Source organism: Cynocephalus volans, chromosome 3 (assembly GCF_027409185.1).
Source record: "Cynocephalus volans isolate mCynVol1 chromosome 3, mCynVol1.pri, whole genome shotgun sequence".
NCBI lineage: Eukaryota > Metazoa > Chordata > Mammalia > Dermoptera > Cynocephalidae > Cynocephalus > Cynocephalus volans.
In genome coordinates this window covers 55,487,412-55,505,053 of record NC_084462.1, presented here as the reverse complement: position 1 = coordinate 55,505,053, position 17,642 = coordinate 55,487,412, and the positions used below count along the sequence as shown (strand labels likewise).

At 51.1% G+C, this 17,642-nt stretch overlaps 1 protein-coding gene across 1 annotated transcript; it reads left to right on the top strand.

Moving 5' to 3' along the window:
• The first annotated feature begins 3,144 nt into the window (after positions 1-3,144).
• On the top strand, positions 3,145-17,428 carry HAPLN3 (hyaluronan and proteoglycan link protein 3). The gene is given in 6 exon segments (XM_063090004.1): positions 3,145-3,174; positions 3,176-3,206; positions 9,291-9,416; positions 13,631-13,999; positions 16,098-16,400; positions 17,061-17,428. Coding segments are annotated over 6 exon segments (1,146 nt in total). The 3' UTR covers positions 17,348-17,428.
• Positions 17,429-17,642: the final 214 nt, after the last annotated feature.

Below are 17,642 nucleotides of genomic sequence, written 5' to 3'. Positions count from 1 at the left end.
TTTCCGGTTTAGACATGGTAGAGTGATTAGGAGTGCAAAGCCTGAAGTCAGACAACCTGGGTTCAAACCCTGACTCCAAGTGACCTTGAGCAATTAACCTCTCTGCTCCTCACTTCATCTGCAAAATGGAAATAAACAAGACAGACTCTGTGGCCTTGTGGGGACTAGAGGAGGGAGTGCACAGAAACACCGCTGCAGAGCCTGGCCCTGTCAGAGGCCTCAGAAGCTTTGGCCAGCATCCTCAGTGAAGCTTGCAAGAGTTTCCTAACTGGTACTCGAGACTTGTTTATTACCCCCACCCCACACCATGTTGCACACAGTGGCCTGACATGTCTCTTCTCTGTAGAGGAACCTTCGTCGGTTCCCTTTTGTCCATCAAGCCTGGCATTCATGTTAGGTGCAGTTTACCCTCTAGTCCACTGCAGTTCTCTGTGCTCTGATTTGCTCTCAGCTGTGTGTAAGACGTGCGTGTGCGTGCATGCACTCTTCTCTCTCTCTCTCTCTGGCCTCTGTGACACCCTGACCCTTCTCCCAGCCAAGGCCAAAGGACCTTCTTAGGTTTTCCTGTTGAGGAAACAATGGGGCCATCCAGGCTAGGGCCCCTGTTGGTCTGGACGGAAAAGAAAACACCCTGTCCAAACAGAGGCATCCTGAGAGGTGGCTGCCTGGATGGCTTTGCTGACAGATGGCAGGATTTATAAGAGAGGGCCCCACTCCTGCTGGAGGATCAGTCAGAAGCCCGATTGCCCCTGTGGGCTGTTGGGAGCACCCCATCCTGTGCCTCCTCACCCCTCTTCTCCCCAGGGCCACTCATGCAAGCCCCACCTACTGGGGGAGCATCTACTCTGCCTGACACTGAGCTGAGAATCTGGCTGGTGATTTCATGATGGCCAAACTCAGGGTCAGGAGGATGTCAGCCCCTTGCATTCTGTGGGGGTGAAGGAAAGGCATGGAGAAAATGGAACACTCACCTCTCCCTCTCCTGAATGAAGGTCAGGCAGCCGTAGCCCACCTGCAGTGTGCTGGAGAGGGGTTTTGTTCCATCCCACTGTTTTTGGTAAACCAGGGCTTTCTAATGCGACTCCCTCCACAGATGCTCCTCTTTACCCACCACTCATATCCTCCTCCAAGATGTGACAACCTCAACTCCTGGACACTCCTTTCACAGCTCGGCAAGCAGCTGTTTGCGAGTGGTCCCCAGCCGATTCTGCAGATTGCCCAGCCCTTGGGAGGGAAAGGGGCGTGTGTGCCTTTAAGGGGCTGGCCCGGCGGGGGCGCGGGGTTTGCTCGCAGCCGCTTCCTTCCAGCTCATTCAAGATTCCCAAATTGCTGCTGACTCGATCGCTACAGCTCACGGCCCCAAGCGCTGGAGCTGTCGAGGAGCCTGCGGGGGACGGTACTTAGCTCAGGGGTCGGGGATCGCCGAACTCCTGGGGTTCCTCCCTCCCCGCTTTGGGTCTCCTGCGGGGCCTCACTCCTCCGGGTGAGGTGGGGGAAGCGGCAAGAGGAGTGAGCTGGCACTTCGGGGGCCCCGGCTGCGCTGAATTAGCCGGCACTATGGGGGGGGGGGGGCGGGCGGCAAGCAGCGCAGGGGCGCGGGCAGACGCGCGGGACGCTGGTGTGCGCCGCGAGGGGCAAACCCCGTGGCTTCGAGGCCACCGCCCGGTTCTAGCCTCCTTCCCGCAGGGGGCCGCTCGGCTTCTTCCCGTCTCGTCCTGTCCTGGTCCTGCCGTCTCCGGCACCGGGCGCTGCGCACCGGGCTCTGTCCCGGGGCATCTGTCACGTGCTCCGGCGGCTGCGGGAACCCTGGAAGGGGCTGGGGACAACCGGCGAGGTGGCGGGCGGGCGGACTTTGGCCGTTCGGCTTCGGTCAGCCCGCTCTGGCCGCCCCGGGGCAAACGCAATGGATGCCCGTCGGTTCTAGACCTTGGCTCACTGGGGTTCCTGCCCCAGGGACAGAGATCCGAAGGGGTAGGGAGGGGCGGGGTGGAACCCTAGGTGGGAGATGGCGTCGTTCATGGGGGAATTTAGGCTCGTGAGCGGCCAGCGCGCGGTATTTGGACCCAGCCCTGCCACCAACTTGCTGGGTGGCCACGGGCAGCCTGTGACCCAGTGTGGACCGCGGTGTCCACTGCTGACCCTCGGAAGCAAAGGACGGCGACTGCTCTCTGCAGCAAAGGACGGCGACTGGGAGGCGCTGGCGCCTCTCCCGCAACCCCGCACGGGCCAGCGGCTGGAATGCTGGTAGGAAACACCTCCGGCTTCCACCTTCCGGGGGCGGCGGGTTTCAAAGGCGCCGGTAAAGCCTTGTCTAAACAGGGGGCACTGATGTCAAATTCCTCTCTGGAGCGCAGCTGCTAGAGACTTGGAGGACAATGCCGCCCTCTGCTGGCACTTGGGGATTGAATTCACGGGTGGCCCGCTGAGGATGTGAATCTGGTTGTGAATCTGATGGTGGGGAGGTGGCTGCCACCACCCTCCTAGTCAGGGCTCAGCTTGTAGTCTGGTGTGGATGGTTTAGGGAAGTGGCACCTGGGAAAAGCAAAGGGTTGGTCGTCAGGAGACCTGAATGTCTCTAAGCTCGAGCTATTTACCAAAGACAAAGCCTTGGGTAGTTCACTCATCTCCATGCCTGTGGCTCAGTTTCCCCAGCTGTGAAGAGGAGGCAATGGCGGTTGCTTTCTCTCCTAGGCAGTGAGAAAGGAGGAAGATCCGCTGAGATAATGTGAGACTTCACTTTGTAATCTGCTAACGATAGTCATAATAGCTAATATTTTCTGAGTGCTTGCCCCCTATCAGGCAGCATTCTAAGTGTTCTGCAGATATTCTCTCCCTTCATCTTCGCAAAAATGTTTTCTGGTTGGTATTGCTGGGACTCGCATTTTACAGATGAAGAAACTGAGGTTCAGAGAGGTTCAGTGACTTGCCCAGTGACAGAAAGTTAGTAAGTGGGTGGAGCCAGAACTGAATCAAGTGGCGGGTCTGATTCTAGAGCCAGAAATCTATGCCACTATGTTCTTCAGCAAATACATATTAGCTATTATCTGTTGAGCACTTGCTATGTGTCAGGGACTGGATATAATTCATCATATAATCCTCACCACAGCCCTTTAAGGAGGCGCTGTTAGTATCCTTTTCTTACACATGAGGGAATGGAGGCACAGAGAGGTTGAGTAACTGGCCCAAAGTCATTCAGCAGGATGCAGGTGTGTCTGCTCTGACATTGAGCCCGAGTCTGGGTGCCCAGGCAAGGCTCCCACTGATTTGGGGATCCACCTACTGCTGAGGTGGCTGGGCTGGACTCCGTCTTAGGCCTTCCAGCTGACAGCACCTCCTCTGGTGGTATTGAGGGGCTGCTGGCTGGGATAGCCGGGGTAGGGGAGCAGAGGCTGTCCACCCCTCCCAGAGTGGTTAGCAGTCAGGGACAGGCCCTGGCAGGGCAGCAACTAGGCGGCAGTTGCTGCTCCGACTCTCGCCCAGGACCCTGCTCTGTGCATTAGCTTTAGCATTCAGGGCTGTCCGTCCTCAGCCCCTGAACTTCCCTTTTAGTCTTCTCTGGAGAGAGGAAATCTTCTGTTCAGAGGGGTCATGTGACTTGCCTAGGGTCACCCAGCCAGCAGGAGCAGAACTTGGATCCAAACTCAGCGAGGCTAACTCGAAACCTCGGGCTGTGTGTGCTGCTCCTTCTCAAAGAGGGCTGGAAAAGGAGGGCTGGCTTCCACCTGGCTTGTAGCTCTTGGGCAGAGGCCCGGGCTTTTCTTCATAATCTCTTTTATTTTTCTTGGCATTTCCCCTCCATCCTCGCCACCCCCACCATTGGAAGGTTGCATTACTGCTGGGTTAGCATCCAAAAAAGAGAGGTGTCGACCAGATCACACCCCTCCATTTGAGGGAGTGTTAATAAACCAGAGAGTAAATAAAGTTGGGTGCCCAGACTGGAGAGAGGCCAGAAGTGATGGTGAGAATGCAGGTTCTTTTTAGCTTGGAAAGGAGGAGCCAGGATGAGGATATGCATTTGATTGGAGGTCAGAAGACATTCAGACTGATCTCTTTAGAATGTAAATCATATTCCTGTTACTCCTCTGCTGAAAAATCTTCAGTGTCTTCCCTTCTTAGAATAAAATCCAAGGTGCTACATCGTGGGGCCTCTGGCCACCACCTGGACATCATTTCCTGCCACCCTCCCTCTTGCTGCCTGGGCTCCAGCCTCACTGGTCTCCGAGCTATTCCTGCCAAAGGCCTTTGCACTTGCTGTTCCCTCTTTCTGGAATGCTCTTCTCCCAGGATTTTCAAGGCTCATGCCTCCATTATACACCCCCTTCTCAGGGGGGCCTTCCTGATCCACCCTGTCTAAAGGAACACCCCAATCCACTGCTTCATCTTTCTCTGTCACGTGCACCACCTTAATATCGTATATATCACGCATCGTGTTTACTGTCCGGCTCCCTCACTAGAATGTCAACTCCACGAGGCCTTCTGTTTTGTATCCCTGGTGCCTGGCATCGTGCCTGCACACAGTAGATGCATGGTCAATATTTATTGAATGAATGAGGTCAAGTCCTAGCTCCTTCTCTACCTGGGTAACCTTAGGCAAGCATCCTAGCATTTCCAAACCTCAGTTTCCTTGTCTGTGCAACAAGGGTAATAATTTTTTTTTTTTAAATAAAGAAAACAAAATTTATTGCTTAAGTTGCAGAGGCTGGGAAGTCCACAGTGCAGGAAACACATCTGGTGAGGTTCTTGGTGGTGGTGACAGTGACCAAGGGATTTCACGTGGCACAAAATGGCAGAGCAGAGTGAGGATAATAATTCTGACACTGTGAGGCCCCTGAGCAACCATGTCTGTGGGAGGGAGTTGACAAGTGGAAGCAGTCTGTAAACAGGACACATCGTTATGGAGATTGGCTGAAAACAGTTCAACAGAGTCCTGCCTCTACTGCCTCCTGGCTGTGTGACCTTTGGATAGTTGCTTCATGTTTCTGTGCCTCTGTTCACTTGTGGATTAAATGGAGAGAATAAAATTATTGCTGACCATGGTGGGAGAGGGGGCTCTTAGAGGATCATGAGAGCTGCTAGACGTAGATGTAGAAGCCCTTTAAAACCCAGGGAGCAAGCGTGGGGCCCAGGCGTGGGTTGTGAGCGTGTGTCCAGGTGTCTGAGGCTGGGAAGGGGTACTTCAGAGACGCACACTCTGCTCATGGGAGGACACTAGAAGGTGCTCTCCCTCAGTCTGCATGCAGGAGGACACTAGAAGTCTGCTCTCCCCCAGTGCATGTTTCTGAACTGTGGCTTACCTCATCCATAATTGGTAAGAACGATGGGGGAGCTATGTCAGTAGAACAGGGAATTGCATTGGTTCAGTAGTCATTTTTCCCGGCACGCGAATGTCTGGAGATTTCTCACGATTAAAGAGCAAGCCTTAGCGATGTATGAATTCCTTAAGATAAATGCTGACAGTTCTTCAGAAAGTGCCTTTCTTTAGTACACATACAGATGTCCCTCATTATCTAGACTTTTGCTGTTCACTGTCCAAGACGCAGGAACTAAATTGATTTGGATAATGCAGCATCCCTTCCAGCCCGAATTCTCTAAACTCCCAATATCCAAACTCTCACCATCCTAACTCAAGGAGGCAATAGATTTGGTGATGGAGGAATACCTGCCTGGCTGGTTTAGCTGCTTACGAGAACTTAACAAAGTTTTCTGCTAAAACTAGGAATCAGATAAAGATATTTCAAAGACATATCTCTGTGTTAAAAAAAATTGATTGAAGGGGCCAGCCTGTGGCTCACGTGGGAGAGCGTGGTGCTGACAACACCAAGTCAAGGGTTAAGATCCCCTTACTGGTCATATATACATACATACATACATAAATTAAAAAAAAAATGATTGAAGATGACTTCCCATTGGGTCAGACTTTTAATCTTGGTAAAGCCAGTTTCTATTGGAATAAAATGCCCCAAGGACCTACATCTCAAGGAGAAAGCACTTGCCCCAGTGAGGAAGGTTGCAAAGGGCTGAGAGACAGGCATCGGGTGCAAATGTCAGTGAAGTGTTAACAGTACTGTTGTTTTTCATTAGGATTGTTCTTGTTTTTGTTGGCGCTCTGTTGGCATATGTTTTGAGTAGTTGGCTGTAACTTTATTTTTCCGTTAACCTTGTTATTTTTTAATACATGATTTTGCAAAAATGCACATTTTTTTCAGGAATACAAATGCCACTTTGTGGCGGAAATGCCTGAATTTGTTCATCCTCAGGAAGCCCTTTCTCCAGGGGGCCATTTGTGCCAGATGAGCTGCTGTAGAGGCTGGAAACATTGCAGGCAGAGGCTGGAAGTTCCTCTGCTCAAGGAGGTGCTGGCTGCCCAGGGATGGGGTGGACCCTGGGACAACCAGCTCAGCATTGACAAGTCTCTCAGCCTTCACTCCACTTCCCTCCTGGTTCCAAATGTGGGCACTCAAGGAAGGGAAAGGAGGAGGTTTTGCTCTTTCCCAGGCACTGGGCTATGCACTCTATACAGTCACCTCCCTGAATTTGGCATGGTGGTTCCAGGCTTTGGAGCTGGAGTGGGTTCAAATCCTAGCTCTGCCACTTCTAGCTGGATGACTTTGGGCAGGTTACTTAATCTTTCTCTGCTTTGGTTTTCCCATCTGTAAAATGGGGATACTAAGAGATCCCTCTTCTAGGAGTTTTGGTGGGATAGGAAGTGCTCTTTAAAATCATCTTAATATTTTTATGCTGACCAGAGCAACCCTATGAAGTGAGTGTATTTGTTAGGCCAAGTGAAGCTAATCTGTGTTCACTAAGACACTCAAAATGTGGTGGCTTAAATACAACAGGACTTCGTTTCTTTCTTATGGGACAGTGCAGGTGGAGGAGGTTCAGGGTTTATGGGCACCTCTGCCATTCAATCTGTGGTTTCCATCGCTGAGTCTAAGGTGGCTACTATGGTTGCCAGCAAGTTGGAGGAAATAATGCGAGGAAAAGGCATTCCTGATTCCTGGACGTGGCACATGGCATCTGTGCTCACTGCCACTGGTCAGAACTGTGTCACATGGCTCTCCTAGCCGCAAGGGAGGCTGGAAATACAGCCTTGGGCTGAATGGTTATGCACATACTCATTATAAGAGGAATCTAGAACATATTGGTGGGAAACATGTCAGGGTGAGTTTTATGATCTCCATTTCACAACTGAGGAACCCTGCCCAGAATCACACAGGTAATAAGCAGTGGAGATGGGATTTGAACCCAAATCTTCCAGTTCCCAAACTCTGTACCAGGTTGCTCCATTGTGCTTAGGCAGCCCAGTTCCATGTCACTAAGAGGCTTTATGGGTGTCAGCAGGGGAATTTTTCTTGGACAAGAGGTGAAGCCTTTGGGGGTGGGGGTGGGTAGTGTCCCAGCTGCAGTACACAACACAGATAGCTAGTCTGGGCCTCACGATTTCTAGGAAGATGTCTAAGAGAATAGTGGATTCTGCCTCTCAACTCCCTCCACATTAATTCCCTCCTCTCTAGCAAGATCTCCTAACTGTTCTTGATACATGAATGCTTCCTCCAGAGTCCCATCACCCTTGCAGGCCGGTACTTCTCTTCTCTCTCTGTCTCTCTCTCCTCCGCTTCTGGTTCGTGTACACAGGCACTCGTAAGACTGCGTACTTGCAATCACAGCACAGTGACAATTATATGTTCTGCTTCATCTTGTTTTAAATTACACTCTAAGCTTTCTTCCATGTTGCTGCTTGATAATCACTATTATATTTGCAAATGCCTGTTGTTACTCTGGACGCTGTCCTGTGGTTCACCTTCCACTCAGCTGTCAGAGGGATGTCTCTAAGATATGAGTCTGATCCTGTGGCTTCTCTGCTGAAAGCCATCATTGGCACTCCAGGACTTTTGGGACAAAGAGCAGGCTTCCTGGCACCAAAGGCAACTAGACACTCGCCCCAGTGCCCCTCTCCCTGCCCCTCCCTCATATCAGTCAGGGTCTTGGCAGGAGGCAGAATGCACTCCAGGTGGTTCTAATAAAGAGACATTAATGAAAGGATGACTTCTAGAAATTAGGGTAAAGGGATCAAACAAAGAGTTTGGGGGATGCAGAGATAAGCAACAGCAGACAGATGGCAGAGGCCCTGGAGCGGTGAGAAATACCCAACTTCTTTCCTCTTGCCCATCTCCTGTGAGTGCCTCTCCTTGGTTGAACCCAGCTGGAAGCCAGAGGGCTTAGGGCCCAGAAGAATTGACCACAGGGATCAATGCATGGCAGAGAGGGCAGACAGTGGACCTGGGAGGTGTGCAGGACAAGTAGAGAGCATCTTGCACACCCACAGCCCCCACGTGATCTCATTGGCCTGTGCAACTTTTGCTGGGAAAACCTGTCTATCTTTTCCATCTGGCAGACTCCTGTGTCTTCAGTCTAGTTTCAGTGCTCCTTCTCTGTCTCCCCATTTTTGTTCCTGACACACAGCACTGTGATGCCTGAGTGCTCAGTATGTAGCCAATGAGCAGGGACAAGGGTGGGAAGAGCAAGGCACCAGCCTTGGGAGCAAAATGTAAGTGTAGGGTAGGGAGAGGTTTGCCAGAAAACTCTATAATCAAGACAATGTTTTAATGCAATATTTTAAAAATCAAATCAACAAACTACAGCCCATGGGCCAGCTGCCTACTTTTTTTGAGTATACCCCCAAACTGGAATAGGCCCTCAAAAGCGCTCTAGGATGGTGTTTAAAAATTTGTTTGACCTTGACCCAGAGTAAGAAATTAATTTCACATTGCGACCCCCTACCTCACCCCCCACAGACGTTTCTGGACTGAAACAGAAGTTTCGCGATGCAGGACTCATCTTCACCAGACATGCAATGTACCCCAGTATTTTCTAGTCTAGTCTATTCAGTTTCATTAAAAAATGCTGCTCACAACCTTTCAAATTCAAACCTGCAGTTTGAAAAATGTTGGTACCATCATATTGTCCTGCTTCATTTTCTCCATGGTCTTTTTGCTGTCTGCTCATTCCTTCTTGTGATTTGTTTGCTTATGGCCCGTCCTGCCTGCGGGGCATAGCCCCTGGAGAGCAGGAACCTCATCTAGCTTGTCACTGCTGTCTTCTTGACTCTGAGGACAGTGCCTGGCATGTAGCAGTTCAGTAAAAAACTGCTGAGCGAGTGGATGAGTGGGTGCTGGAGCAGAGGGGTCCCAGCCCGCAGCCAGCTTCTCTATCTAACCGGCCTGCTTTCCTCCTCTTCCCAGTTTGCCTGGAGCTGTAGCCTTGCCCAGGACACGCTGGCGCTGCAGCCGTGCATGACGCCATGGGCCTGCTGCTGCTGGGCCTGCTGCTCCTGCCCTGCGTCTCTGGACTGCCCTTCTACAACGGCTTCTACTACTCCAACGGCAGGAACCCGGGCAACGGCCATGGGGAAGGTGGGCGGCATCCTGGGCCTGGCTCTTTGCTCTGCTGGCTGACCAAGACCCCCCCACCTCCTGCTGTGATGTGCAGGTTCCAGGCTGGGAAGGGGACAGGGGGTGACGTGGCAGCCCCTTTCCCATCTGGGCCCTTGCGATAGACAAGCCTCTCTTCTAAGATGACAGGAGGAGATGGTTTAGTACTCCGTGTTTGCTAGCCCCTTACACACAGCGCCAGGTTGATTTAGGGACGGCACTGCACTTTTTATACTTTCCCCAAAGTTCTGCCAGTTTTTCAAGATTCAGCTCACAGGTGACCTTCCTTGGTCTCCTCAGTGGAAAGAGGGTTTGGGGTCAAATGGGTTGAGTTCGAATCTTAATTCTGCCTCTTACTAGCTGTGTAGCCTTGGGCAGGGGACTTTTTAGTTAGCAGTTATTGTGCCCCTAACATGGGTAAGGCACACTTCTAGAGGCCTTACATACGTTATCTCGTGTATTCTAAACAAAAACCCTGACATAGGCCAGGGTGAGAAGAAACACATCCAATATCCAGTGCAGGGAGGGGGTTGCCCTTGCAGCCCTGAAAGTAGATACTATTATGACCCCATCTCACAGATGAGGAAACTGAGGCTCAGAGAGTTGAGCCACTTGCCCAGGTCACACAGTTATTAGGAAGACAATCTGAGATATTTTTCTGGAAGGAATGAAAAGATCAATAACACCCAGCCATTGCCGTGAAGCACCTGCAGCCTGGTCTGGAGATGAGACATGAGCCCAGTGGTGGGGCTGGGTGTCTCTTCCTTACTTCTTTTCCCCTTTGAGAAGATTACTGTGCCTATGGGGAAAATCTCCCCCTTTTTATTGGTCTCCTAGGGCTGTTGTAACAAATTACCACAAACTTCATGGCTTAAAACAACAGAAATGTATTCTGTCATAGTTCTGGACACCAGAAGTCCCAAATCAGTTTCTTGGGGTAGAAATCCAAGTGTCGAAAGGACTTTGCTCCCTCAGAGGCCCTAAAGAAGAATCTGTGCTCACCTTGCCTCTTCCAGTTTCTGGCAGCAGCCAACATTCCTTGGCTTGTGGAGTCAGCCCAGTCTCTGTCTCCATGGTCACATGGATATCTCCTCTCCTGTAGTCAAATCTCCCTCTCCCTCCCTCTAAAAAGATTCTTGTGATTGCTGTTAAGGCCTATCCGGAAAAGCCAGGATACTCTCTTCCGACCTCAAGATCCTTAATTTAATCACATCCGCAAAGTTCATTTTGCCATGTAAGATAATATTCACGGGTTCCAGGAATTAGGACCTGGATATTTTGGGAGGCCATTATTTAGCCTACCACCCTTTTCCTCCAGAATTTATTTTGTTGTATAAGCACTACTTTAATGAGATTCAAGGAAATTTTAAAACTTAAACTTCCTACCCGTAATTCCACCACTCTACCAGACCATCTCTTTGTTTTTCTCATTCTCTTCTGTCCTTGAATATATGCAAGCAAAATCACATATAATCCCCCCACCCAGAATGTTTGAATATATAGAAAAAACACAAAGTGTTTTTTCCTACATTCTTACTCAGCAACAATCAACACGGAAGACTGATTTCTGACCTCTGAGACCAAATGTGTGGGATAAGCAAGCTAGCAGTTCTCTAGCGGATACCAGCTGGGTGTCCTCCAATTCAGTTCCAACACTATCTACTTGAGACAGCATCAGATTCCCAAGACTGACCCCCAATTCAGATGCCAGTTGCAAGTCCAGGCCTCTGGAACTTCTGACCAACCAGACATAAATCAGGGTTCCCAACAACCCCCACCGGGGGTTTGATTAGTTTGCTAGAGCAGCTCACAGAACTTAGGGAAACAAGTTTACTGGTTTATTACAAAGGATATTTTAAAGGATATGAAGAAACAGCCAGAAGAAGAGATACGCAGGGCCAGGTCTGGGATGGTCCTGAGTGCAGGAGCCTCTGTTCCCATGGAGTTGGGGTGCGCACCCTCCCAGCATGCAGATGAGTTCAGCTGTTGAGAACCTCCCCCAACACTGTGCTTTTGGGTTTTTCTGGTAGCTTCACTAGGCAGTCATGAGTTAAGCACAGACAACTGTGTGGAAATGTGATTGGATGAAAAGAGTATGATCTGACACTAACAGACTGGGTAGGGAAATCCAGCAAGGCCTGTTCAGATTCTTCTCAGCCTCTCTGTGCAGCATTCCTTCCTCCTGTGTATGGGTGGAAGCCCTTCTCGAACGTGGGTCTTATTACCTACAATCCACTAATGAAGGTCAGAGAATTTCTTTATGGCCAGCTCCAAGACAGAAAGGTGGGGGAAGGTTAGAACAAGGCAGGAACTGGAGGAAAACCAAAACGTATATATAATATCACACAGAAGAATCCCTGCTAACTTTTTAGGTGTATCTTCCAGCGTTTCGTATACGAGGGTACTTCAAAAAGTTTGTGGAAAATGGAATTGAAAGACGATTCAAATCCTACTATGAACTTTTTGAAGACCCCCCTCATATAATTAAAAACATTTTCTTTAACAAAAATTAACTCATGCTATACATGTGGTTTTGTAACCTCCCCTATCACGTCATAGAATACAAATCTTTTTCTAAGTCAATGAATGAACATCCATCTACCAGGTTATGTCACATGGCTGTGCATTTTTTCATCATGTGGATATACTATGATTTTGTCATGTGGATGTATGTTTTCATTTTATTCGAGTTGAAGTCTCCAAGAGTTGGGGAAAACAAAGGAAGTTGCCACTAAGTGAAGGTCCTGGTTTGTATCTATTGGACACTTTCTGTGTGCCGGGTGTCCTACCTTTTCTGATTTGAGCCTCACCTCAGCCCTCTGTAGGCACCACTATTAGCCCATTCTATAGATGAGGAAACTGAGGGTTGGCTTCCCTAGATTACACAGCTGGGAAAAGATGGAGCCAAGATTTAAGCCTGGATTGCCTGACTCTGGGGCTGTGGTCTCAAACCTCTGTATCTACTGCCTCTCCAGAGCAGGGATTCTCCAACTTGAGTGGGCATCAGAGACTCCTGGAGGAGGGCTGTTAAAACACTTATCACTGGGCCCCAGCCCCAGAGTTTCTGATTCAGTAGGTCTAGAATGGGGCCCAAGAATTTGCATGTTTAACAAGTTCCTGGTGATGCTGATGCTGCGGGCTTGGGGGCCTCTCCTCTTTGAGATCTGTGCACTAGGGAATCTGGCATGTTAGGTATAGCTCTTTTTCAGCATGACATACTCTACTGAGAACCTCTCTGTGTACCACCTGCCCCCACCTTGTGTACCTCAAGCATGTCTTGAAATCCAAACCCAAGAGAATGAGATGGTGAGGCCCCTATAGGGGGTCCCAAGTTAAAGAGGAGGCAGCGTTAGCTAAAGAGGAGGCAGCATTAGCTCATACACTGGATTCTTTTGTTGCATGTTGGGTTCTTCGTTTATTTTGTAACCCCGAGAATAGTCTCCTGTAGAAGTTCTGGTCTTAGCTTACCAGGTTTGCTAGGTGTTCAGGAAAAGTCATGGTGGACAGTTGGACCAGAGAGTGAAGGGGAGGCTGAGGTTGTGGTCTCCTGTCACCAGTATGGTAGGAAAGGAGACTCTGATGCATAACAGACCACCACAACACTTAGTGGCTTAAGATAACAGCATATTTTAGCTCATGGTTTCATGGATCAGCATTTTGGAGTGGGCTCCGTTTCTTCTGGTCTTGCAGTTGGGTCATGCAGATGCACCTGCAGTTGGTTGGCAGGTCAGTGGGGGACTGGTTGGTCTAGCATGGCCTCAGTTGGGGAGGGTTGTCTGTGCTCCACATGGTCTCTCATCCTCCAGCGGGTTAGCCTGGGCTTGTGCTCATGGTGGCTGGCAAGGTCCAAAGACACAGAGTGGAAGCAGCAAGGCCTCCTAGGACCTAGGCTCAGAATAGGCACAAGGGAACTGTCAATTCCACAGCATTCAATTTGGCCATTGGTCAAAGTAGGTGGTAAGACCAGCACAGATTCAAGGGGGCAGGAAATACAAGTCGCCTCTTGATGGAAGGAGGAATGCAGTGACATTGCAAAGCATGTGGACACAGGGAGGGGTGGAGCATGGTGATCATTGTTGCCATCTAGAACACCTGAGCCTGGAAGGAGCTGGGGTAAGGTTGGGGGGAAGGTGGCCCTTGCCGAGGTACAGATATGCTGCAGCAGTTACCCACCTGCACCCCACCTCTCCCCCCAGGCCTCTTCAATGGAGTGAAGCTGGTGGTAGAGATGCCCGAAGAGACCCTGTTCACCCATCGAGGGGCCAGCGTGACCCTGCCCTGCCACTACCACTACGAGCCAGCTCTTTCCACCCCAAGGCCCGTGCGCATCAAATGGTGGAAGCTGTCGGAGAACGGGGCCCCAGAGCAGGATGTGCTGGTGGCCATCGGGCTGAGGCACCGCTCCTTTGGGGACTACCAAGGCCGGGTGCACCTGAGGCAAGACAAGGAGGGTGAAGTCTCATTGGAAATTCGGGACCTGCGGCTGGAGGACTATGGGCGCTACCGCTGTGAGGTCATTGATGGGCTGGAGGATGAGAGTGGCCTGGTGGAGCTGGAGCTTCGGGGTGAGACCCCAACTGGGACTGGGTAATGCTGAAACCTGAGTGCCTAGGGGAGAGGGACCGAGAAAGCATCCAGACCTTTGTACTTTAGACAGGTAAACACATTTAATCCTCAATACAACCCCACAAGGAAGCTACTCTTACTACAGATGAGGAAACTCAGGCACAGAGAGGTTAAGTAACTTACCTAAAGTCACACAGCTTATAAATGGCAGAGCTGGGGTTTGAACCCAGGCAGTCAACCTCCAGAATTTGCTACCTTTTACCCCTTCTCGCTCACATCCCATTCAGAGAGGGAATGGGAGCTGGTTCCGCAGCTAATCATAGACAGAGCTGAGATTTGAGCAGGGTTAGCAGGCAACGCAAATGAGGCAGGCTCAGTGTGCGATGATAGGGAGTGGTGGGGACTGGGGCACACCGCCGAGCCCTCATCCTGTCCAAAGGGAGTCGCTCTGTTCCACTCACTGGCTCAGCCAATGACGCCACGCCAAAATGCAGACCCAGCACTGCCAGATTTTATGATTTGATGAGATGCTTATCTTTTTATGTGAAATCTCTGGATCTTTATGTAAAAATCTCCTATTTAAAAGAAAACCACCCAGTGCTGTTCAAACCAGCCAGACCCTTTAAGCCAGATCTTATGTGTGGGCTCCAGTTTGGGATCTCTTTTACTTTCTCTGTCTCTAGGATGGGGCTGAGTATCCTCATGTCTCTCCCACCTGTTAAGGAGGCAACTCAGGCGTGGAGGACCTGACTTCGTCCCTGGCCTGTCCCAGCTGTGGCACACAGGTGCCCCATCCTGGCTTGGAGCTCTTGGCCTCTCAGGTGTAAAATAGGGAATGATAGCAGTTCCTCCTTTACCCCCCTCAGAGGCCAGGAGGATAAATGTTGCGTCCTCTCAGTCTTTGCTTGCAGTATCCTCCTCCCCAGTCCCTGTGGCTTAGAGGGTGGCTCAGAGGGCCCACATTCCTCATGCACAAAGCTGGGCATGAAGGAGGGATGGGAGAGAGCCTGCAAGAGTCAAGTGTCTGGGGGCTGCAGGGGCAGCCTAGAGAAACAGGGAATCCTCATTCCGTTCCCAGAGCTCTAAGGGCTGGGAATTTGGGGTAGGGTCAGGTGTAAAACAATCCCCCTGCAAACACAGATGGAGGTTGCAAGCTGATTGTCAGGGTCCCTGGGCTTCTGTGCCCTCTCAACCTGGCTTTGCCCAGGAGGCTGGCTTCCTGCCCTAGTGAGACTGGAGGTTTGGGGTTCAGGATTTTCTCAGGTCCCTGGCCACAGGGAGGAGATTCCAAGGGCTTGGGCCTTGCTTCGAAATAACACCAACCAAACGGGGTCCCCTCCTAGACCCCTAGGGTCTCTCCTACTGCTTAAAATTACATCTGACTTGGTAGGAACCGAATCTTGGATGTTTCAGAAACTTTTTATTATAGTAAAATTCAAACATGAACAATAACTTTTGAGGGAAGCCTGTGGTCCCCATCAGATCCTGGCCACCAGGAGGAAGGCCCCCTATCTTATGACCTCCCTGACCTCCAGCCTCCTTTATTGACCGGCCTTTTACCACCCCTCTTTCCAAAGCATCTAGGGCCTCTCCTTTCCTTGAATATCGTCCTTCACACATGGAAAGTGTCCTGCATTCTCCTAAGAAGCTTCCACATTAATAACATGTATTACCAGATCTCAGCTATTGAGAGGGAGCTGGGCGCCAAACCCAGTCTCTAGAGCCCAAAGCCTGTGCCCATCTCCTGTAGATGGCAGCATGTACTCGTGGAGGTCCTTGCAACAGCCCTGTGAATTAGGCTTAATTCCCATCCCATGGTTGGGGACATTAGTTGACTGATTAATAAATTATCTTAACAAGCTAATAAATGTTTTCTGAGTACTGTAGTGTGCCAGGATAGGTATAGGAGGGGGTGGTGGGCTCTGGCTTGGACTTGGCAGTGGACAAGAGATTAGAGGTTTGCTGAGCTTTTCTGAAGGACGGTGTATGTGTGTGTGTTGGGGGGAGCACGTCCCAGTAGAGGTGGAGGAGGGCTGGGGCGTCCAGCCAGCTGGGCCCCTGCCCACCCCTCCAAGCTCTTATTTCCTCCCTCTCTAGGTGTGGTTTTTCCTTACCAGCCTCCCCAGGGCCGCTACCAACTCAACTTCCATGAGGCCCAGCAGGCCTGCGAGGAGCAGGACGCGGTGGTGGCCTCCTTCGAGCAGCTCTTCCGGGCCTGGGAGGAGGGCCTGGACTGGTGCAATGCAGGCTGGCTGCAGGATGCCTCGGTGCAGTACCCCATCACGCTGCCCCGGCAGCCCTGCGGTGGCCTGGGCCTGGCGCCCGGTGTGCGCAGTTATGGTCCACGCCACCGCCGCCTGCACCGCTATGATGTGTTCTGCTTCGCTGCTGTCCTCAAGGGTGAGTGCCATGGTCCAGCACAGGCCTGTGGGTTTTGTGGCTGTATGGGGCCTGCGGGAGGGCAGCGTCTGGGGAGCTTCTGGTCTCCTCTGCCTGCCCTACACGAGCAGGTCTTGAAACAATGTCCGTCTGAGTTTTCCGTGTTTTGCCACTGCCACTTCATACAGATCATTGGTTTATTCGTTCATCTAACATTGCTGAGTGACTACTATGTGCTGGGGCCTAGACTTGACTCTGAGACATCAGAGACAAAACACAGTCTGTCCTCACAAAGCAGCTCATTTCACGGGAGGATAAAGAAGTAAAGACAGAAATTGGTTCAGTGCCATATCCCAAGTGCCTGGCACTTAATAGGGGCTCAGTAAATGATGGAGCAGGTGAGAGACCCTGACTGGTCCAGCCTTGGTGGGGTGCCCATCCAGTGTACAATTTGGGAAGGGTGGTGGGGGAGTACAGACATGACTGAGGGACCCCAGCCCTGTGGCAGGTGGGATGGGCTGTTAGGGGGTGAGGACTGGGAAGGTGCACCCCCAAAGTGTCCACTGCAGATGCCCTGGACTTAGACAGTTTCCAGGTGCTGGGGTCTGGCACTGCTGTAGCCCCTGCTGTCCTCTGCGCTGCCCCCTCGACTGCCCAGCATTCACACCCCATTTCCCCCAGGGCAGGTGTACTATCTGGAGCACCCTGAGAAGCTGACTCTGACAGAGGCAAGGGAGGCCTGCCGGGAAGACGGCACCCAGATCGCCAAGGTGGGCCAGCTCTTTGCTGCCTGGAAGTTCCATGGTCTGGACCACTGCAATGCTGGCTGGCTGGCAGATGGCAGTGCCCGCTACCCTGTGGCTCACCCCCGTCCCAACTGTGGGTCCCCGGAGCCTGGGGTCCGAAGCTTCGGCTTCCCAGACCCACAAAGCCGCTCATATGGCGTCTACTGCTATCGTCAACGCTAGCACCTGGGGTGGCCAACGCTGTACCTGCTCCGTTCCCTCACGGGCTGTGTATTTATTGAGTGGTTCATTTTCCCGTGTGAGTTGGGGCAATTTCAGTATTATTTTTATACTTCTCAACTTAGCTTTAAAAAAAGTCTTTTTTTTAATATTTTTAGTATATCTGACAGAATCCAGCTCCTCTCTTTGCTCAGGTGAACAGCCAAGGCTCCCCTTCCAGGAAGCCTCCTGTCCTCTCATCTGGGACATGTGGGGTTCATGGGCTTTTTGAAGGCTCTTGGCGTCAGTGAATCCAGCC